This window comes from Zeus faber (assembly GCF_960531495.2).
Source record: "Zeus faber genome assembly, chromosome: 3".
In the NCBI taxonomy this organism is placed as follows: Eukaryota; Metazoa; Chordata; class Actinopteri; order Zeiformes; family Zeidae; genus Zeus; species Zeus faber.
The window spans coordinates 7,774,280-7,797,491 of record NC_137190.1 but is presented as its reverse complement, the minus strand read 5'-3'; the positions used below and the strand labels follow the sequence as shown (position 1 = coordinate 7,797,491).

The 23,212-nt window shown below is 46.1% G+C and overlaps 2 protein-coding genes across 2 annotated transcripts in view; one reads left to right on the top strand and one right to left on the bottom strand.

Annotated features, from left to right (window-relative positions):
* Positions 1-4,359, top strand: part of khk (ketohexokinase) — an 8,927-nt gene extending 4,568 nt beyond the window's left edge. The window contains exons 4-8 of the mRNA XM_079997650.1: positions 367-439; positions 538-684; positions 1,278-1,366; positions 2,443-2,600; positions 3,499-4,359. Coding sequence (XP_079853776.1) covers positions 367-439; positions 538-684; positions 1,278-1,366; positions 2,443-2,600; positions 3,499-3,602 — 571 coding nt within the window. The 3' untranslated portion in view covers positions 3,603-4,359. The remainder of the gene's footprint in view (positions 1-366; positions 440-537; positions 685-1,277; positions 1,367-2,442; positions 2,601-3,498) is intronic.
* A 4,704-nt stretch (positions 4,360-9,063) lies between these two features.
* Positions 9,064-23,212, bottom strand: part of emilin1b (elastin microfibril interfacer 1b) — a 42,017-nt gene continuing 27,868 nt past the window's right edge. Inside the window, exons 3-14 of the mRNA XM_079997800.1 lie at positions 21,992-22,200; positions 21,019-21,275; positions 20,455-20,610; positions 18,892-19,872; positions 18,382-18,712; positions 18,047-18,262; positions 16,474-16,722; positions 15,295-15,489; positions 12,904-13,020; positions 12,336-12,353; positions 11,101-11,235; positions 9,064-11,015 (exon numbers count right to left, since the gene is read on the bottom strand). Of these exons, the coding sequence (XP_079853926.1) occupies positions 10,693-11,015; positions 11,101-11,235; positions 12,336-12,353; positions 12,904-13,020; positions 15,295-15,489; positions 16,474-16,722; positions 18,047-18,262; positions 18,382-18,712; positions 18,892-19,872; positions 20,455-20,610; positions 21,019-21,275; positions 21,992-22,200 (3,187 nt within the window). The 3' untranslated portion in view covers positions 9,064-10,692. The remainder of the gene's footprint in view (positions 11,016-11,100; positions 11,236-12,335; positions 12,354-12,903; positions 13,021-15,294; positions 15,490-16,473; positions 16,723-18,046; positions 18,263-18,381; positions 18,713-18,891; positions 19,873-20,454; positions 20,611-21,018; positions 21,276-21,991; positions 22,201-23,212) is intronic.

Here is a 23,212-nt window from a genome sequence, read left to right as displayed (position 1 = left end):
TAATTAATGACACTTATATGATTACTCACTATTCTAAAAACCATAATCCTGCCAAAATGTGGAATGCTTCAATTGAGTCAATTCTCCTGATTATCATGAATCATTTTGTACAGTGTTCAGATATTTGGACGTCGACCCGATTAACTCAGGTGAAAGATTTTTTATTTTTTTTTGCCAACTTAATTTTCATTAAATCTACTGCTGAATTTGAGATAGTGGAAGAGATATTGATGTCTAAGGCAGAAGGCCATGTTCCAGATATTGAACACATTTTTTTCCATTTGCTGTCTATCTGTCTGCCTGTCTGTCTGTCTGTCTGTGTGGTTTTGTCAATAAAACACATTTCTCTCTGTGCTGCCGGGTCAGGAACCTGCCCGACGTCACGCCGGACGACTTCTCCCGCGTGGAACTCAGTCACTACAAGTGGATCCACTGGGAGGTGAGTGATGGGGGATTACACCCGTCTCCCCCCGGGGTGATTTAAAAAGAAAGAAGAAACACATATTCCACATATACAGCTGTGCTTACTCCGTTCAGGGCCGAAATGCGGATGAACAGGTGAAGATGATCCAGCAGGTGGCGCTGTACAACAGCACGTTGCCAGAGCAACGCAGGATCACCGTGTCTGTGGAGATCGAGAAGACCAGAGAGCCTCTGTACCAGCTGTTCTCCCACGGTGACGTGGTGTGTGTGTGTGTGTGTGTGCGTGCGTGTGCGTGCGTGCGTGCGTGTGTGCCCTTCATTAAGTGATGATCCGTAAGATTATTTAGTCTATTGATTCCATAATTGACCCATATTCTACACGTTATTCTGCTCCGGCACAAGAAGCAGCCATTTCACGTGCTCCGTTTTCAGCTGTTTCCATCCAGTGCCGCCTTTCCCGGCAAAAGTCTTAAGAAGTGAAAGGCGGTGAATAGGATTAAGCAGTGTAACGAGCTGTGGTCAGCAAGCCGTGGATATGGATGAGTATTCACGAGAAAGAACGGAAAATATCCCCATCGCCTCAAGTGACCGAGGAAAAAAAATCAGAATCAATCAATCAGAAGAAGAAGAAGAAGTTTGGAGAAAAGAAAGACGAGGTCAAACCAGGACGTTGGGAACGGAAACGTGAATGGAATTCTGGGAATTCTTGCGCCCAGGAGAGGCAACTTAGCGCTTAGAGCTGCTTAATTGATTTTCGATAATTATTTCCCTGGAATGATATTCAAACAAATTCAATGTATTTGGTGATATCCTTGTTATTTTTGTCAGTATTTCTTCCATCCCTGCGTCCTCAGGTGTTTGTGAGTAAGGATGTGGCCGTGCACTTTGGCTTCCACTCGGCGGAGGCTGCTCTGAGGGGCCTGTACCGGCGGGTGAGGCAGGGGTGAGTCGCAGGGGAGGGGAGGAGGGAGGAGGCAGGAGGGAGGGGGGACACTGTCCACCGTCCGGATGTAGGAAAGACATTTTTGGGGAGGGGGGGGCGACTAAATATGGGCGACCGAACGTCCCGAGTTACAGTGAACAACTATTTCGGGTTTATTTCGCTGTTTACAGCTTCAGAAGTTTAAAATACTCCATGAGAACATTTTGACATTTTGCAGAGGAGAAGGAGGTTTCAATTGAATTCCAGCTCCTTAGCAACGACAAAAGCGTCAACAAACCCAAAACCAAACCCAAACGTACTGCGCTCACGAAAAAACAGTGCACTCACAGGGTTTGGGAAGGGGAAAATAAAGTCAATATATAACCTTCAGGAGTGCATTATAACAACAATGGAATAAAATTTTCCAAGTTGTCTGAAAGAAAACTTCCAAAGAATCTGCAGAATGTTTGAAATTTTTCTTTATTTTTATTTTTTTTGTTTGTTTTTTAGTTTTATTGACATTTGTTTATTTTAGGTACATTTTCTATAGTTTTTTCATAGTTATTGTATATGACCATTTCTCCGGTTTCTTTTTTGGGTCAGTTCTATTTATTGAATAGTTTCCCTGTTATTTTTTAGGCTCTGTTTGTTGGTTTTCATTAGGTTTAGTGTACAGTATTGTGTCATGTTGTATTCTTTACAGTTAACTGTTTATATTGTTAATTTTCAAATGATTTCATATATTGTCATTATGTCTGCTTTATATTTTTATTCCATTGCTTTATTATTGTGAGCTGTTGTGACACTGCAAGTATCTGTCTATCTGTCGATTTATGTCTGTCTATTTGTCTATCTGTCTGCCTATCTGTCTATCTGTCTGTCTAGCTGTCTATCTGTCTGTCTAGCTGTCTATCTATCTGTCTATCTGTCTATCTATCTGTCTATCCATCTATCTGTCTGTCTATCTCTCCATCTGTCTGTCTGTCTGTCTGTCTATCTATCTGTCTGTCTATCCGTCTATCCGTCTGTCTGTCTGTCTGTCTGTCTGCTCAATTGAAGCCCCTCATGCCTCGGGTCCTCTCCCTCCTGCATTCCAGGGCTGTCCTGATCTGTGCCTGGGCCGAGAAGGGGGCCGACGCCATGGGTCCTGACCACGTAGTCGTCCACTCGGATGCCTTCCCCCCAGAGCGCCTGGTGGACACGCTGGGGGCGGGGGACACCTTCAACGCAGCGGTGATCTACACCCTGTCCAATGGTGAGGCGTCACCAAATACACAAACAATTATTCGACTTAAATGGGACTTTCTACAATTTTTGCTTTGAACGTAGAATCAGCAGGTTTGGCACGTTCCATATAAAATGCTTAACAGTCTGGAAAAAAATGGAGAATAAAAAAAAAAATGTAGAAAGAAAGGGAAGTAAAATATAATACAAAATCAGTAGAAATATATGTAAATAAAAACTGGAAAATATATACAAATAGCTAAAAAATATAAAACAGAAATTGTCATTTATATATAAAAAAACTACAGAATAGCCAAAGTGTGATTTGCAACTATGCACAGGATAAATGATTGTTATGGGTATATAAGGTATAAATCATAATTATGAATTATTACTATGCACTAAATAAATATAGAAATGCTTCCATGTAGCGGTCCAAACTCTGTCAGGGCCCGTGAAATGATTATAGGATCAGGATTTGTAAATTGGCCTGAGTTTAGTCTTATCTCATGTATAGCTTGTGTTGAAGCACTATCAACAGAACCGAACATGGTCATAACAGGAAGCTGCTTTGCAGATGAAAAGCAGCTCCTGCTGTGCAGTTTTAGGGAAATCAGAAATATTCCGTAAAGATGTTCAGTGCGTATCTGTTTGTGTTTGTTCTTATTTTTTTTTTATTAATTGGCTTTTCTCTTTGGTAATTTTGAATGTTTTCAATGTATTGACTGCATCATTTATCATTAGTCCTACTTTCAATGTCTCCCCCCCCCCTCTCTCACTCACTCTCTCTCTCTCGCCATCTCTCTTGCACTCTCATTTCTCTCTCTCCCTCTCTCTCTCTGCCTCTCTGCCTCTCTCACTGTCTCTCTGTCTCTCTCTCCCTCTCTCTCTCTCTCTCTCTCTCTCTTTATCCCTCTCTTTATCCGCAGGTGGAAGCCTCCAGGAAGCCTTGACTTTCGGATGCCAAATCGCCGGCAGGAAGTGCGGTGTCCACGGCTACGACGGCATCGTGACGAAGAAAGACGAGAAGTGACAAGCGAGTGAATGTAAAAAAAAAAAAACAACAAACAAACAAAGACCATCGACTTGGTGAAGAAGTGCACAGAGACTCCATGGCAGTGGAAACAAAACAAACAAAAAGATAAAAAGTTTTGTTTATTTTCCTGCTGAGATTTCGGGTCTCTCTTTGAAAGGCTGCTGTCGTGGGGGTGTTGAATTCATCCACAAATCTCATCCCCCTTTTGTTCACGAGCTTGAAAGGTTTTTTTGCTTTTATTTTGGGACACGATTTAATTTCAACCAGTTCTTCCATTGACTTTGATGTTTTTATTTTTTTTTTCTGTATTTTTCTCTTTTTCTTTTTGGAACAGATTTTGTGATAATTGTGGCTCAGTCAGTTCCAGGTACCAAACGGTTGGAGGCTGCAGTCAGGCTCTTATTGTGATTGTCACTGTTTATTGACTGCTAATAGCAGTGAAGTGATGAGAATCTGTGAATGTGAGAATCGTTTAAAATCAACTTTTGTTTTTTCCGTGGTTTGAACTTAAGCGGAGATTTCTAGGGACGGACATCGTCAGAATTTTGGTGTTTTATTCTTAAATGTTCAATCAAAGCCACAGATGGCGATGAAATTGAACACCTGAAATTAAATATATTCTCAATAGCCTTTTCTAATGTATTCAATAATGTCCCAAAAAAGTTTGCAAAATATATATATTTTTTGTTTCACAATGATAATCAGGTGTTTTTAAATCTAAAAATGCACCAGATCAAAAATAAAGTGTTCGGCGACAGGGTCTCGCAAATTGTTGATGATTCGTTGAGTGAAAGAGTTTGTGAATTCAATTCTATGTTTTCTTTGCCTGTGTTGATAGTGTTACACATTTTTGTACATCACACAGTAGCTTTATTTTCTAAAATTGTCTCTCAGATAAAATAGGAAAGCTAAAAAACGTTCTCAAGTGTAGTGGGAGCCGAACGGCACTTCTTTCTGTAAAGCTATAAAGTGCAAAGTTAGTTTTCAGTAATAGTATTAAGTTCCTGTTAAATCTGTGTGTGTGTGTGTGTGTGTGTGTGTGTGTGTGTGTGTGTGTGTGTGTGTGTGTGTGTGTGTGTGTGTGTGTGTGTGTGTGTGTGTGTGTGTGTGTGTGTGTGTGTATATATATATTTTTTTTTAATTGTGATGCAGGCCTGGGGTTTGATCAACTTGGATCTTGCCGCGATTCTCTAATGCTGAAAGATGTTTTTTGTGTTGAGTGTTCACTCAAAAAGCAGTAGGGTAACCTGTCCTCAACACGCCCTGAAGTGCTCTCTCTGTGGACGTGTTCACACCGTGATGAAACGGGGGAAACGCAGCCGCAGCTCCACTTTGAAGTCCCCTTGGCCGGCGTTAAGTCGGCCGGCGAGTCAGCCGCTAAGTCGTCCTGAAACCCTCCGCGGATAAAAACCCAGAGGCCTCAGATCAGCCGGCGTGGCTCTGGCGGCGCCCGTCCTTCTTGACCCCTCCCAAGGTTTCATGCGCTGTTGTTATTTTTTTCTAGTGTGACCGGCAGGAAGGGATTTGGGCTCTCGGCGGTGGAAGGCAAACAAGGTTTGGCTTTGGCGTCGGGGGAAACGGAATACCAGGCTTTGTAGGGCTGGATCAGGGATAAGACACAGATAGGCCAAAAGGCTGGGGAAAGACAACCACCGCGAGAAAGGGGATAAGGCGTGTTAATCGAGTGTGGTTCTGTGTGTGTGTGTGTGTGTGTGTGATTCGGCCTCCCAGTAGCTGGCCCCCAAGGCAACAGTTGTTTCCAGTGATGGGCTCCATATAAAAACAGTGTGATACCCCAGTGCAAGTTGAAAGCAACTCATTATTTCATCAAGTTCAATCTCCTCTCATTAAATAGAAAATGAAGGCGAGGACACACACATAGAGGCATTTTCGTTGAAGGCACTGAGGAGGACTTCCTCCATCCGCAGAGACTTCCAACAGGAGCAACGAAGGAACAAACCTTGAATGAATAAATAAGCACAGACAGAAAAAACATCACAAGCACCAGTAAAGCAACGGTTAGATGAGTCCTGGGACCAACATTTACCAGAATAAAGATAATAACTACACTATTCCTGGAGACATTGTGAAAGGTTGTATCCACTTGTGTGTTTGTTTGTTATTATTATTATTATTATTATTATCATAATAATAATAATTATTATTATTAGCATTATTATCATTATCATCATTATTATAATTATTATTCTTATTATTATTATTATCATTATTATATAATGAGCTCTCAGTTACTATCAGATTATATTCTACTGCCTGCCTAGCAGCAGGATAGAAACCTTAGTCATCATGGCAGATTTCACTCCCCTCCGGTTTCCTAGAAGAAACGTCTTCAGCCAAATCTCGCCACAAGCTCGTTTGATTTTGATCTGTTTGATTGTCTCTGTAAGGGCCAATCCTTCCACAAGGTAAGAGCCCGCGATTTGCGATTGAGCCGCTCGCTTCCCCGTGGCTCGAAAGCTCTGGGAGGATTAGCGCGCCAAAAAAGGCTATAACAGCAATATGATGCCGTAGAACAAGGAGTGTGTGCGAGCGGAGCTGAGGAGGAGCTTTGAGAGTCACGGAGAAAAGAACGCAGGGCTCAGTTTGATGACCCGGGGGCCTCCCAGGGCAAAATGGACATCAATTAGAATTTAACTAAATGCTAACCCTCTGAAGTCCAAGAGATAGATGGTGAGTGATGGCGGCAGCTTTGATACTTTTTTTTACCCCACAGATAGTATAGATCAGTATTTATTTATGCGTTATGTGTTTTCTCTGACATTCCTGGAGACAAACGGCTTACTGAATGCCTTGCATGGCTCCATGCTACTCCACGTGTGGGACCTCAACATGAGATGTTCTGGAAAATCGTCCTTATCATAAATCGTTCTGCCTTCTCCGACTTGACTGACACAGGAATGTTGTTCTTTCCACGAGGTCGCAGCTCGAGCTCCGCAGACCGGTGTGCACGGGCTGCACACTGGAACCGCACTTCCAACTGATTTATTTAGCAAAACCCCAAACAAAAATCGGGTTCCGGGACTCCCTGTCATCATCACTTGAGTTTCCTTGAATTGTGCATTTTATTGCTTGATTGCTACTAAAACTTCATCCGAATGCACGAGCCCCCGCTGTGGAATGTAACGTTGGATGGTGTCTGAAGCATTTGGCTGTGTTAAACTTTGCATTTGGGTCTAATTTCGTGCACCAAATAAACAACAAACAACTACCAGTACATTGAGGTAATTGCAGCGGAATGCATGCATGTCACACTAAAATGGCCTCGGGGGAAGAATGTGGCCGTATTTTCTTTCATTTACGTAGAGTCATTTACTTTCGAAGGTTTTTCTGAACAGGAGTTTGGTGTCTTTGTAGGTTTTCTGCACATATGAAACAAGTTCTCTGCCGATATAAAACCCCTGCGGTGGTTTTGCCAACCACACGCCACCCAAGTGGCATATTCAGGGACCTCCAGCACCGAGACACAGACGACAGGGTTTTTAGACAGTTTATTGTAGAGAGTGGGCTGGATGGAATTAGCCCAGGAGCAGATAGACATGTGTCGTGACAAGGCCTCCTCTCCTGAGCGAGTGGGGGGGATGGGGGTTTTACCTGTTGCTCGTGAGACCAAACCACGAGCAACAGGTATGCAGCCACTCTGACCCAATCACCTAGACCCAGGTCAGGTGTGGCTGCTCAAACCACACCATCCGCACACCACACCCAGTTTCTCGCTCCTTGGGTCAGGCTGGGATCCAAAGGCTAATGACTTTGATTGCACTATTTTCCTTCCTAAAAACCCAAGCTATCAATTTGTATGGCAACAATTTAAATTGCCCCTACACAGATTTGACTGCACAGTACGGTGTGACTTCCACCGCCACAAGACGCCTAAGAGTAGTTCTGCCTTTTTCCCTTTCATCGGGTTCCAATAACACAGACCTGGACGAGCCGTAGGGCCCCCATAATAGCCCCTCATAATTAGTCCAATTGTCCTCTGATTGCAGTAGAATATCATATTTTCAACAGCAATCAAAACATTATTTATCGACAGACCAATGGTGACATATCACGTTATGGGAGGCCCGGTTGAGCGATCATCAAGAGGTATGGGTCGGTCTGGACGTTTCGGTGCAGCGGGGTGGAGAGGAGTTTCCAACTTGCACTTACTGGAAATTCCCTTCGCTGCTGCAATTCAATTTAAACATATTTCAAACACAACATACAGGTCATTGCAAAGAACGATGTGACAAGTTTCTGACGCGAACCAGAGACTGTCTACGCGGCACTGACCTTAAACCCAACAAATCGAGGACATTGAGGCGGTTAAAGCAACAAGGGTGCCGTGAATTACCCGCACAACAATCTTTCACACGGTCTGCCGTGCCAAATACTGACGGTATATACGGACTCATCCTCCTGTTTCTTCTGTCCGTGTGTGGGAGATCCCTCTTCATTGCCTTGTGTAAACACTCCCCGTTCGCCCTCCATTAATAGAAAAGAGGAGCGCTCTGTTGACTCCATGTTGCCCTCGGCAGCGCTCGCTCCATCGCGCGTCTGGAGGAACCTGGTGGCGACCGAGAGGAGCCGCCCGGTCCCGGCCCAGTCCCCACCCGGTCCCCACCCGGTCCCCGCCCGGCTCCGTGGGCCTCCCGATATTGGTATTTGTTTATTTATTCGCCGCAAAAAGGGCTGTTTTTCTTTGGGCATTAGGGTTTCATTGCAAAATTAAACTGTGCAACACAATATCCTGCAGACTGGCACTCGTGACAACAAATGTTTGACTCTGCAATTTCCTTCTGCAACGCAACACTACTCTCCGGCTGCGAGGCTAAAAATATTATTCTGTCACCGCATTCCTGAATGATTGGTCACTGCTACCAATTTAAACGATTAAGTTCCATTTTCATTTTGGCAACTCTTCACCTGGCAAACTTGCCGGAGCTCGCAATTTTTCAACCCAGTTCCATATTAAAATGTTGGTTCCCACAGTTTATAACTGTAGATAGCATGACTATGCTGGACGCTTAACTATCGAGAAACTTACCACTCTGTTGCAACTTCTCACTTCACTTTTACTACTTTTCGAAAAAGGGATGACCTGCATGACAGTCCCTTGTGTCTCGATAAAGATGTTTTGATTAACAGTAATACTGCAGTTTAAATAAAACTACTTTTTGCCAAGTCTCCACCACAAAGCGTAACATTGAGAACGGCAGGTCGTCAGCAGGAAGTGACGCAACTTCCCGTTTCTAGTCTCTTACTTTAGCACAGATGTAGCCAAAAGAGCAGATTTTTCAGTACGACATATAAAGACTGTCTGCAATATTAAGAGCATACCATTTTCATAAAAAGGATATTTAACATGTTCGCAGCTAAAAGATGTGATCGTTGCACTGCATTTAATCACATTGAGAAGCAAGAACAGAGTCGTGCTATGAACATTTTCAAACGATGGGAACCAACATTTTAGTGAGGCCCTGGTTAAAAGATGCTCCACCACTCAAACAAAGTTAGACCAGAGAAGCTGTGAAAGGTACATGATCTTGTGCTCAAAGGACCCCGTCGTCCCCTTTCTACCTTCCACTTTTGGAGATGTTTGAAAGGGTAAAATGGGAAGTCAGTGGATTGGTTTTGAAGAACAATAAAGAATACATTGATTGTTACACAGGCTATTCACCTTTTATTTGGTTGAATTTGTTTATTTTGGACAGTTGTCTCGTGTACGTCTCTTTTGTCTGTTTTTACAAGTGAAGACGGCTGCTGACATTTTGTGTTTCGTCGATCACATTGTGCTGCCTGCGTGTTTATAGTATGTTGAGAAAATTCTTCAATAAATTTAAATCCTTTACATTGGACTTTTCGTGGTCAAAGGCGCATAACAGGATATAAAAAAAAAAAAAACCAAAAAAAACCAACAAAACAGGTAGAAAAGAAACGTCGAGAAAGGTGCACTTGGATATAGACAATTAAACATTCACAACGTGAATTCATCACAACACAATAACAAACCATAGACAGCTCAGCGCCTCCGTCCAGACCAGACAAATACACAGACTTTGTTTTTCACCTCAAACCCTGACTGGGTCTTGGATTGCACCTCTTGATCAGGTCACCTCTTTTGACAACTTAGTTTTTTTAAATTTTTTATTCTGTTGTCGCGTTGGTTTTGAGATCCAGATAGTGCTGAGGAAAATACGTAACAAATACTGGGACTTATATTAATAGTGCGCCATTCTCTGAAAAAACTATCCCAATCCGCATAGCATCCGTGCAGCACCTGAAGGAGAGATGCCTGGTAAGACGCTCCACCGGGGATCCCTGCTGCACAATCACGTCACCAAATCAGCTTTGCCTTTGGAAAGGCACAGCTGCCTTCTTGATGAGCTGAACTTTGAGTCGACAGGCACTGGCTCTTTGGCAGGAAATCACTCGACAGCCGGGACGGCTAGGTAGGAAGTCACAGAGACCTCCGGTTTGGCTTTGGTGCATGAAAAACCTGCTGTAGTTTTAGCCCTTTGTGATTTTGTAGTGATACAAATCCAGGCATTATAATAATAACATGGAAAAAAAACAAAAAACAAAAAAAACAAACAAAAAAACCCATTAGAACAATTCCTGCAGCAGTTCAAATCTTTGTGAAGAGCACGTCTTAAAGATGCAAGGCAGTCGCGTGGATCACGGAAGGCAAGAGTCTCATAGACAACATCTCGTAGTCAAGCAGTCTGTGTGCTTTCATCACTTCATCACTCTGAGAGCCAGGAACGAAACAAAGGAAGTGATGTCATAATTTAGGCAGCTGACCCCTCTCTGTGTTCGCTTTCAATATCTCATATTGAAAGTATTTTATTTTATTTTTATTTTTTTTTAACATTCTCTGGCTCCGTCGTTTTTTGTTCTCTTTTGTTCTTTTATTCACCGTGAGCTGAACACCAATGTGAAAAATTCATACTGTTAAAGTCGCTGAAAGTCTGTTTTTAGCCGCCGCTTCCCCCGTCTCACTCTCGCCTCCTCATCTCCTGTCAAGAAGTTCATAGGGAGGCACCGGAGAAGCCCGGGGCGGGGGGGGGGGGGGTTGTCGGGGCGATCATATATCTTCGTAGAGCAGCATTCCGTTGAAGATGGTGAGGGGTTCTACAGAATGGGCCAGTTTGCCCATCACCAGGTCGATGCAGACCGTGTCCTGGGCCTGCAGCGGCAGGATGATGTTGAAGACCGCCAGGGAGCCCGGCGGGGTGTTGGCCTCGGCCACCGGCTTGTTCTCCAGGCCCTCGGGCTGGTACCCGCCGGAGTCCACGCGGGCCATGCCGTAGTTGGACTTGGACAGGACCGCCTCGATCTTCTCATTCTTGTGTCCCGTCAGGACGGCGCTGAAGAAGTAGTGACCGTCCACCGGAGCGGTGAAGACCCCTGCGAAAGCCAAGACAGTTCACGCCCCGTTTCGGCTTGTCGCGCGGGGGGGGGGTGAGGGAAAAACGGGGCGAGCCGGACTTACCCGTCCTGGGGTCGTAGAAGTCTCCCTCGTTGACGAAGATCTTGTCAAATAAGATGGTTCCGGCCCGCTCCATGGGGTTAGTGAGGGCCGCCGAGAATGACAGCTTGGGGGAAATGGCGTCGGCGCCGGGTACGCCTGAGGGAACAGCCAGAGCAGGGATTTTAGCCTCCGCCCTCTCTGTCTTCCACTGACAGAATGATGCTGAGATATAGTCACACACCGGACACAACCAGTACAATAACAACAGGGCTTTATGCGCTGCAGCGGATAGTGCCAAACACACCATGCTCACGTGGAACAGATTCATTGTGGACTATATAAATGTTATATTGCACACTGTCGCATTATTAATCTCAGACATGAAGTAGCGGCGTACACCGCAAGGGAGTTATGAGAAGAAATAGAATGGAATGAAGCTTTCACTCCCCCTTTACTGGTATTTTATTAATCTTTCCGCAAAGGCAAAAGTCAAACAATACTTTTAAACCGATGACCTCACTCGAATCTCTCACGCAGGGTTATCGGAATCACGGCAAATTCCCGACGGGCCCCTTCTGCTGTAGCACGTCGGGTTGAGGAACTCGAGTCGGTTATTTGCAAAGATTGTGTTCCCGCGCTGAACTGGGAATTTCCCCTTTCATGGATCACAGAAGACGATAAAAGAAACGTAAATAACGCCGAAACCCAGGAAAACGTGGAGAACACTTTTCCAGGAGGCTGCCACGAAAAAGCATTGTGCAACGCCATTTCAAGGGGGAATTCAGCGGTTTACCGGGGTTCAAAGCCGCCTCCAAACATTTAGCGTTGCGACACTGCGCGGAGCTGGGCTGCGGCGTTTGCTGGATTCAGAGAAAACAAACGGATCTGACGGATTTAAAAAGCTGAACGGTCCCTTTCAGCATCCTGGTAAAATCAATAAAAGATTATTGTTTTGACACGGACACGGCAGTTCAATGAGTGCGATCATGACCGACTGGCAGGGGTCGAACTCCATCTATCTGGAGAGCAGTCAACTCCCACTCTGGGAGACGGTTGTTGTTTATGCTGAAGTAACTCTTTGCTTTGAATGGAAAACCTCAAAACAGCGCCCGCAAGGCGTCGGCCCCCCGCGGACCGACCGCTCCTTCCCACTTTCTTCGTTCTCCAAAGGCCTTTTCGCGAGAAAACTGCAGATTCCCTTCTAAGCGGGTCCGCGCACGCCTGACAAGTGAGCTCCAATAGAAACAAAGACGTACCTGTTTCACCTTTGGGTCCTGAAAAGAAAAGAGAGCAGCCGTTTAGAGAAGGCAGCAACCCGGTGACCCAGTGACTGAGCGAGTGGCTGAATGAACGAGTCTGTTCCTCATTACGCCCCGGGTCACAGCTGTTCTGAGAATGGAAAGTGCTTCCTGTTATGGGGACGTTCACATTGAATTATTGCGCCGGACGCGAAGGCTTAGCCCCGCTCCTCGTCCCAAAATTTGCCTTCCCCACCTCCACCTCCACCTCCTCTCTTCGCCTTCTAGTGTCATCCATCTTGCGTGTACAATGTCATTCATTTATACTTTCCTCCTCGCTCCTCGTCCTTCTTTTCTCTCCTGTCACCTCCTTCAGTGATACATCCCTTCATCCTACGTACTTCTTTTTGTCACAGGCGTCACCCCCGACCTCTGACCTCCCCTTGTCCGTCTTTACTCCTCCTCCCCCCTTCTTCATACAGTTCATCCATCCTCGCTCCTTACCTTTTACCCTCCCCCCCTTCGTGCATTCCTCCACCCCCCGCAGATACCGATCTGGTTCCCCCTCTCTGTGGCCCTCCCGTACCTGGCGGGCCGCGGGGGCCGCTGTCTCCCTGTCTTCCGGCCGGTCCCAGGGGCCCCTTCGGCCCCGGCAGCCCGTTGAAGCCTCTCTCTCCCACGGGGCCTGGGGGTCCGGGCAGGCCTGCGGTGGCAGAGGGAGTGGGGAGTCAAACCACCGTCAAACAAGGACACCTTGAGATCTCGAAATACATGATAATAGTACTTATTGTCCGTTTCACAAATAAAAAACATTTTGCCCAATCTAAAACACAACAGTATCAACATAGACCCTACATGTATTTGCAAAAAGCTCCCAGCAGGCCACGCCGACAGAATAATAATTTTTCTCGGGCCCCACCACTTTGGGAAGAATGGACAACAACAAGCAGACAACACAGACACTTGACGAGACAGCGTGTTGTTTAGCACGTTTAAAATGAGTCTTCTTTCCCGTTGAAAGGCAACAAATAAAGTCAATTCATAGGACGAGAGACAAGACTTGAAGAGACGGCAACAGCATCACAGAGGCAGCAGAAGCATTCAAAAAAAATAAAAGAAGATCGGTCTTTTTAATCTGGATTCATGCGGAACCCTTAACAGACAGGTCGATGCAGTATCCCACTGTGTGTGTGCACGCGGCCGCCTGGTCCCGCTCTCAGGGTGACTCCAGCCCCTTTCTCCTCCATCAGTGGAAATGTCTTTTACTTAGAGACTTCTACTTCCTGTCGCCATCCCTAACGAAACAAGTCAAGAGGCGCAGGTGATTTTGGCATACGCCTCCTTTTCTGCACCGCGCTGCTACTGGGGAGAGTGAAGCAGGTCCGCCTCAAGGACGACACTCCTGTGTGTGTGTGCTTGTGTACTTGATTTAAATACATTCAATACACATTATACGATACGTATTGAGAATTAATTTAAATTTGGTTGCTACGAGCACTTTATTCCTTGACTGAGAGTGACACTTTACCAAACCGATTAAATAACATAATAAAGCATCGTCCTGTTCTCGAAGTTCTGCCTGACGTTTGGTATTTTTCGGTGTATTTTGCCGCTGGAAGCTGCTCTGCGTCCGAATAATGAATCTGGGACCTTTCATGCACACACACCGCGCTGTATCTCACAGACAGACGTCTTGACGCCAGAAGGCAAAGAGTATAGCATTGTACCTTCTTTCCGTTTTAATTTCCTGAATCCCCCTCCTGCCCCCCCCCCCCCCAGGGATTAATAAAGTATGATCTTATCTCATCTGATCTTAATGTCAAGTTTGAAATAAGTGATTTTCGTAGGATGGCAGAAAAGAGGGACAGCAAAGGAATATATTCACAGTGAACGGGGCTGCTGCAGAACATGAGAGGGTTTCTAGGATTGCAGGTTTAATTTGGTGTTTTTTGTGCCTTTCGGTTCCAGAATAAAAATCAATCCGTTCTACGTCGTCCATTTATAAATATATATATATTTTTTTGTTGTTGTTTAAATCTAAGGAAAATAATGTTAAAACTCGTAAAATGCCAACTTATTGCCCCGCTGGCTTCGAGAGCTGATTTCTCGGACGGATCGTGGTTAAGTGTTATTACAGTAAATACAGATTAAACACATTCAAACCTCTGTGCAGCAACACGGGACCTACGGGGGGAATTGGAATAAACTTTATCTGTTCTCCGGCGGTGCTCATTAAATCATCATTACAGCTCACATATTCTGACATTCAGCTGACACTCTGATCCAGCTCGTACAGTATGGCCAGACCTTATGTTAGAACGCCGGCCAAAGCTAAGAGACACGCGGCTCTGACATTAGAAGGAACTTCGCTTGTCAGTGAAATTGTAGAAAAGCTCAAGGAAATGGAATAAGACGGAAAAAGCCCCAACAGGAAGTGCGGCGATATGAAAAAAGCGCACGGAGCAGTAGGTAGATGTGGAAACACACAGTCATTGTTTGATACTTCACCGGCCGGTCAACACTGATTTGAAAAATGGTTTCTGTTACGACCCCATCAGAGTTTCATAATACGTTCCAAAACCTCGGCCGTAAATAACATTCTCAAATTCTGTCATGGAAATCGCCGGAGGGGTTTGGGAATCAATCCAATAAGCTTATAAGTTACTGGCAACAAAAAAAAAATTCCCAGTTGAAGCGGGTGACAAGGGCTTGTTTGTTTCCAAGACTGTTATACTGCTGCAGCTATACGTTCCCACATGGTAACACCGCCTAGTAAATATAATTCAATTCAAGCTACCCCTACATTGTCTACGGTCATAAGGAGAACTTGCGGAACTAATCTTTTAGAAATAAAAAAAAAAGAGAAAAGGAAGAGCGAAAGGAGCAAAGAGGAACAAAGAAAAAAAAAGAAAAGAATAGAATGCAGAGGCGTGGGTGTAGAGGCGGAGGAGAAGGGACAGGGGTCGGAGCCGCTCACCGGTCAGGTCTTGCTCGGAGAAGCTTCGGAGCTCCTTGAGGATGTGGCTGACGGAGGAGTTGAGGCTCTTGATCTTGCCGTGCACTCCGTCCAGCTGGTTGGTCTGGATGTAGTCAAGGATCCCTCCGTGCGAGATGAGCGTGGAGTTGAGGCCGTTCACACAGCTCCACAGCCCGGACACGTGCTTGTTCAGCCCTGGGAATTGGGAGGCGGATGCATGTTGAGAGCCGGCCCCACCGACGCCGCATGTGGAGGGATGCTTACTGGAGGTTTGTCTTGCAACATAAACACACGAGATGACAGAACCCCGCTGTACGCACACCAACACAAAGAAGGTTTTGAAACACAAAACAATGCCGTTTTCCGCATCCCCACGCATGGAATTAATTAAGCGGACAGAAATCTGGCAAACACAATTTTCGGGGTTGTCTCCAACGACTTGATCTGTTCTTGTTATCTTGTAGAATCGCAGGATTTACTTGAAAGGACATAAATTAGTGACGGGACACTCCTGCACAGTTTCACTCTGCCAATGTAGTTAACTTTGTTTGTACGGGATCCGAGTCCTTCATATTATTGCGGCCCATGTACACCTTCGGGTCCACGTACCAGCATTTCACCAGATCTATTTATAACGCCTATTTAGAACCGTGAAGAATGTGTGTCTCTGTGTATGTGTGTGTGTGTGTGTGTGTGTGTGTGTGTATTCATGGGATCAGCTGGTGTGTACTGGTTTGTAGCGGAGGACAGTGAACACCTGCAGAGACGGAGCCTTCTGAGGGCCCACGGTTGAGAAACACTACCCGCCCCATCTGGAATGCATTTGAAAATTTAATTTAGTTCAATTCACTCAATCAAGCTATATTAGGGTTAAGGATATACTCTGTTCCACGGTACACTGCACCGCCCCGACGTTTGAAAAAACAGCCTGGTGAATGGAGGCTTGTTGGTTCGAATGCACCGACCGTCAGAGAAAAATCTTGGCCGAGGACGTTGAAAGCGTAGTTCCTCTCGCTTTCAATGACCGCGGTTAAGGACTTATTTTTCAGACTTTTTTTCTTTCATCCCAAAAGTACACGCTCTACAGGATCACAACGGTGATCACAGGGAACCTCCTAAGCGCCATGATAACAAAGGAGGAGGAGACCTGTAAGCCATGCCAAAAAACGGGCCCCATACCGTCCTTGATCCTCTGCAGGGAATCGGACACGCCGTCCAGTCGCCCGCACACCCCCTCCAGCTTGGACAGCCTCTTCTCCAGCCCGTCGCCCGACCGCTTGCAGTCTCCCATCTCCACCACCAGCGTGCTCTCGAAGCGACGCACGTCCCGGTCCATCCCGTCCAGGCGGTCGCGGGTCTCCTCCGTGTGCTCGTTCAGCTCCTGCTGGATCTTGTCCAGCTCCGTGATGATCTTGTCCTTGGTGTTCCCTGGGAGACGGTTATGGAGATGGAATGTTATGATAAGGAACGAGAGTGGAATTGTTCGCTGCAAAGAAAACAAAATCTTGGCGAGGCAAAAAAAAAAAAACGGAAAAAAAAAACGTATTCAGCTCGCTTTGAGAATATATGTCTTATTAAATAATTTATTATTTATTATTAAATAATTGCTAAATCTGGGTCTTTCTTTAAGTGAAATGAGCAGGATTTTCATGCACTCCTCTCCGACAGATGTGAATTATTTGAAAGGAGGCCTGTCATGCTTTTCCTTATTTTCTGTCATATATATAATGTCAGAATGTCGGATGTTGATATTAGACGCGGCCAAAGTGTCAAATAATGAGGTAAACTAATGACAAAGTAATGGCTGTGAGGTTTTTTTCTATTTTCGGCATGAAAGTAGCGTGCAAGAGTCCCAGTGCATCGGGGCGCGGTGTCCTGTCTCCCATGGGGGGAGACAGGACACGGCACGGCAACCGAAGTCGGAACAAACTTTTAAATGGGGCCTTGTAGATCTAGTATGAGTGAAGATTCAGCAACTGGATTGCTTATTTCTCGCCTAAAATTTGTTCAGAAATATATTTTGGTGGACTGGTAAGGTGTAATAAGTGAAAGTTACAGAGTAAATACAACGGAACCCGGAAGCCATGCTCCAATGCCATTGGCTCACAGAACCCGGAACTTGTGCTTAAAACCCATTGGCTCACATAACTCGGGGCCTCTGGACGGTGGCTTCTCCCACTTAAACACCTCGATTTGAGCATCAGAGTCATAGAGGCCTTTAAGAATTAATAAAGGTTATTGTGGTGTGGGGATGGTGTGGTTTGAGCAGCCACACCCGTCCCAGGTCTAGGTTATTGGGGCCCAGGATCAGAGTGGCTGTACACCTGTTGCTCGTTGGTTGGTCTAATGAGCAACAGGTAAAACCCCCGTCCCCACACTCACTCAGGAGAGGAGCCCGTGTCATGACATGCTGTCCATCTGCTCCTGGGCTTGTTCCACCTAGCCTTCTCTCTGCAATAAAATGGTATGTTTCTACTCCATTGTCTGTGTCTCTGTGCCTGAGGGCCCTGAAAACACCACTCTGGTGGCGTGTGGCAGGCGGATCTGCCACAGTCATTAATTATTTTTTTAAGAAGGTTGAGGCAACTTGTGGACTATTTTATATCAGAAGTTTGGATTTTTTCATCTCATCCAGTAACATTTTCTCAGTATTTATACCCAAATTGAGTTGCTATTTTTTTAGATTGTCTATTGTAGAGTTATTGCTCAAAACCATTCCACATTAACGGTAATCCATCTACCATGCGCTCACCCAGGTCCGTGATGACGCTGCCGTGCTTGTGCACGGTGTGCTCCAGGCCCTTCAAGGTGTCGTTGATGGAGCTGAAGCTCAGGATGACGTCTGACAGCTCTCCCTGCAGCCTCTTCAGGAGGTTGTTGTTCAGGGTTTCGCCGATCACACTGTGGCCGTCAAGAGGCTTCTCAGGCCCTAAACCGCCCCCGGTACCGGAGCCGGTGGAACCACCGCCTTCATTTATATATGAAAATAATTATCAGCCGATGGAAAATGAACACGGATTCCAAACGAGTCAAAGAATACACGAAGCAAATGGAAAGCTTGGGCAGATATCTAGTGAGCCCACCAACCTGTTGTGTCCAGATTGATCTTGCACTGGTCGGTGCACTTCTCCACGTCCTCCCTGAGCCGGCCGACCTCCTCCTGCAGGTTGGAGCAAACCTGGGAACAATGGCCCTGGTCGGAGCCTGCCCCGCCCTGGATGGTGTTGATGCGGCTCTGGAAACGGTCCAGGGAGTTCTGGGTGTGATTCTTGAGCTTCTTCAGTTCGTCCTCCACCCTGCCGCAAGCGTCGCAGTCACTGCCAAGCATCTCCACCTCCGTCACGATGCGGTTGAAATGCTCCCCGTGGTCCCCGGTTAGGGCCTTGATCTTACTGACGTCCTGACTCAGGTCCCCCACCTTCATGAGATGTTTTAGTGTCATTAATGTTCAGTGATGCATTTAAATCCACTGACGCTATCAATGTGATTTAGGACCAACGGAAAAGATAGAGTTTAAAATGGATACATCATATGATGGGATAGAAACAAAGATATAGAGGAAAAAGAAAATAAAGAGGGATTTGGTGGGATTCTCACCCGGTCCAGAAGAGAGTCTCCAGACACAGAGAGGTTTTTGAGTTGCGTGTTGAAGCGGTGGATTTGGTCTTCGTTGGCGATGACCCTCCACTCCAAAGACTTCTCCGTGGTATCATCCCTCTCTCCTCCCGTCCCTGGCAGACCTCCTCCTCCTCCTCCTCCCTGTCCCCTTCCGCTCGTTCCTCCCCTTCCGCTCATGGTTCCTCCTGTTGTTCCTCCTGTGTTTCCTCTCCCTCCACTTCCTCCAAACCCTCCGTCTCCTCTTCCTCCTCCCGGCACTGCGTTTCCTCCCCCGTCTCCTCTTCCTCCGGTCGCACCCGCGCCCCTGTCTCCTCCCCCGGGTGACACCCCCCTGCAGCTACACTCCTCCATCCTCCTGTTCAGGACAGAGGTGGTGTTCTCCAGGCGCACCAGCCTCTTGTCGTGGTCGCTCACCCTGTCCTTCACCAGCCCCACGTCCAGCTCCACGTCCGAAATGCGGAAGGCCTGGTCGTCGAAGCGGTCCAGGAACACGGTCCGCAGGTCCTTCAGGTCGTTCTCCAGGTAGGAACAGCTCTCCTCCGCTTGCTGCACCGTGCTGTTGATGCGATGCTCCAGGTCCCTCAGCCGTCCGTTCAGCCTGTCATCCGTTACCGGCCTGTCCCTCCCACCGGCAGAACCTCCCCCGAATCCCCTGCCGCCGTAGCCGCCGTTCTGGTCATCATAACCGTTGCTTCCGCCTCCTCCGCCGAGCTCCTTGTCCAGACGGTTCTGGATGACGTCGTAGTTTTCTGAGGCCGAGGTGATCTTGCGTTCGGCGTCGGTCACGCGGTTCCTGAGGTCGTTGACGCTGTCGCAGCATCCCTGCGAGCGGGCCACCTCCCTCCGCAGCCCGTCCAGACTCAGCCGGAACCGGCCCTCCATGGCGTTCAGCTGCTTCTCCAGTGCACGTGTCTTCTCCCGGTCCTCTTGCTGCTGCCTGCGCAGGTCCTCCACGCCGGCCTGAGAGGTGCAGGTTGAGTTGATATGTATATAATGTGTATTGCTACGTATTGCCTAAAATCTAAGGTCACTTTTATCTGCATTGAGAGTTACAGCGTTTCTCTACGAGGGCTGTTCTGCAGGAAGTTTTTTTTATTCCTCCTCAAATCATATTTCTACGTTCTATCTGCAGATGGAGCAGAGGACGGAGAGCACAAGTCAGTCACACATTCCAAGATGACATTATTTATTTAAATTAGGTAATGTGATAATGCAGCGTCCTGGTGAAGAAACACTAACAGTTTTCGTCATCACATTGTGTATTGGAAGCAAATCACATTTGTGCAACGCAGGCTGGAATTGCCAGCTTTCAATATTTAAGTGGTTTTGATGTGAACCATGTCAGATGGGCTTGTGTGTTTTATCATTTCCATATGCGTGCATATTGTTTTTGGCTTATATGTGTGCGTGCGTATTCTCATACTTTCTGTCTTTCCAGTCTTTGAGGTCCACTAGTTTTTAATTTGCTTTAATCTGATTGATTTAATTTGAATCAAAATCAAAAGTCATGAATCCAAATCAAAGCTGTGTTTGTGTCAGTACCTGGCAGGAGGAGCAGGAGAGAGACACCCTCCTCTCCAGCTCCCTGAGGATCTCCTCCTTCAGGGTGGTCAGCTTCCCTCCGCTGACATCCAGATCGTTTCCTTTCCCATTCCCGTTCAGGTGGTTGTTGATGCTCACCAGAGTTATGTTATGGGCCTGGGTATGGAATCAAAATGTATGACGAATCACTTGTTTATATACAATTATGCAATTATGATTTATATTTATACCATCTGTATAGCATTATTTTATCAGTTGTTTGTAAAGGTCAGACAGACAGACAGACAGACAGACAGACAGACAGACAGACAGACAGACAGATAGATAGATAGATAGATAGATAGATAGATAGATAGATAGATAGATAGATAGATAGATAGATAGATAGATAGATAGATTATAGAAACCGAATAATGCCCGTATAGGCCAAAACATGGCCTGTACGGGCATTATTCTTTTCATAACTCTGCAGTTTAATATATTTTTTAATAATTCATTTAATAATAATAATACCATTTTAATATATATGTAAATATCAATCAGCCCACTTTTGGCCTCAGTCACCTGTGTTCGGTTATCCAGCTGGTCCAGCTTGGTCTGAATGCTGTGGATCGTCTCCTTGATTTCTGGCTGTGCGGCGTCAGCAGGGTTCCTCCCCCCAAAACCACCATCACCACCGCTGCTGCCACCACCTGGTTTGCTCATCTCTTCCTGGAAGCGCTCGTTCATCCCCCTGAGCGTGGACTGCAGGTCGTGGAGGTTTTTAGTCAGGCTCTGGATCTTCTCTTCCAGCTGCCTCATCTTGTCACCCTCCCCACGCCCTAGAAACACACACACACACACACACACACACACACACACACACACACACACACACACACACACACACAAAAACATTATTAAACCCTTTCATTATAAGGTAATAGCGACATTCATAATCTTTAAAGTGCTTGAATGTTTTGTTGAAATCACCAAGTGTATTTCACTGATAGAACCACGCTGCTCTACTTCAGATGGACAGAGTTGTCTCCTGTGACCTCCCTTTCAGGTGCTGGCTTTACTCGTCACTTGGCCTAATGGAAAGCATGTGGCGTTGGAGGCATATTCCTGACATAGCCGAGCATATTTTAGCGCTCAAATTACCAGGAGCGCCAGTCTAAAAATAACTCAAAATCTCAAAACATATTTCTGCTTGACAAAAGCAGCCCTTTGGGATGATTCTTGAAACCCGCAAAGCGGGACCCTCGAGTGTACTGAGACTGAGAGAGCCCCCTCCCCCCGATATGCACGGCGCTTTCTTTGTTTAGTTCAATAAGGTGACGGAGAGGAATGGGGGAGAGGATGCGCAGCGGAGTCGCCTATAGGAAGCACCGGCCCTGCACACACACGCACGCGCACGCACGCACGCACGCACGCACGCACACACACACACAGACGCCCTTGTAGGTTGTGCACCCGAGGCATTCCTTTTAGAAATAACTCCATATGGCAACAAGGGGTGTAACATGAACCCAAAGCTGCTTTTCCATCAACCCACCGCTGTCTCCTCCACTCTGTCCGTGGTCGGTCCCGGTACCGCTCTGTCCGGGCCGGGGCCTGGGCCTGGCGGTAGAGATCTGGGTCCCTGAGCCGCCGATGGGCCCGTCGTTGCAGTCTTCTCCGCTGTAGCCGTGGCAACATTTCCACTCCATCTCGGTCACCATCTTGTATGCCACCTTGTACCTGGGCCTCAAGAATTGGCGGTAGCTAGAGGGACACATAGTGGACACATGAAATGAATACACATAAAGGTAATAAATGTTTAGTTTGATTCATCAACTAGTTAACGAATCCCATAAATGTCGGTCAATGTCGATTTTGCCGTACATTCAGGCAACACACTGAGTTGGCTTGATTATACTGTGATACACCGAGTAATCTATGGCAAAGTGTTTTCGACTGAATTGAGTTTGTCTATATATCTTTCGGTCTGTATTTCTGTAAAAGCATCCACCTTAAATAAAAGTTCAAAGTAAAATAAAGAGCATTCTGAAGACATGCGATCTTATTTGCAACTACTCTAGCCGCTGAGCAAGGCGCTACAGATACAAAGCATAAACACAGCTGACTTGGTTCCAGCCCTACGGGGGGAGTGCACGGTGACACACGATCCAAAACCTCAATTAAAATATTTACAGAGAAAGAAGTGGCCACGGTGGACAACGACATACAGCCCAGCCAGACGCATTAGGTCCTCGCACGAATGAGGTCGGCCATCATTGATGAAATGCAGCGGAGGCAACAACATTAACTTTTTTATGTCATCTAGGTAATCGGATTTATGAGGATCTTTTTTTTCACAATTTTAAAAAAGTATTTCCAATCCGACAAAACTATTTAAACAGAGGCATCGGTGGAGTCGTACAGTTTTGAGAGGAGGAAGCGCCAAGCTCTAATCACATATTAAGACCTTCGGATTACAAATCCTTGGTAAAATGAAACCGTCGTCGGTTTCGTCTGGAGTAGATTCTAGGAATTCTGGAGTTATGTCTGACGAGGAATACAACATTTAGTTTCTGTGGGCTGAATTATTTAAACTTTTTCTAGGTCTGTTTCACCGGGTCTGGATCCGTAATCGCCTCTTTGGCCGGAGAAAGAAAAAAATAAACCCTTTGGCTTTTCAGTAATACATCGGTGCCAATCATTACAATGATTAGGGCTCTTGAGGCTTTGTCAAGGGCTGTGTGTGTGTGTGTGCATGTTTGTGTGTGTGTGTGTG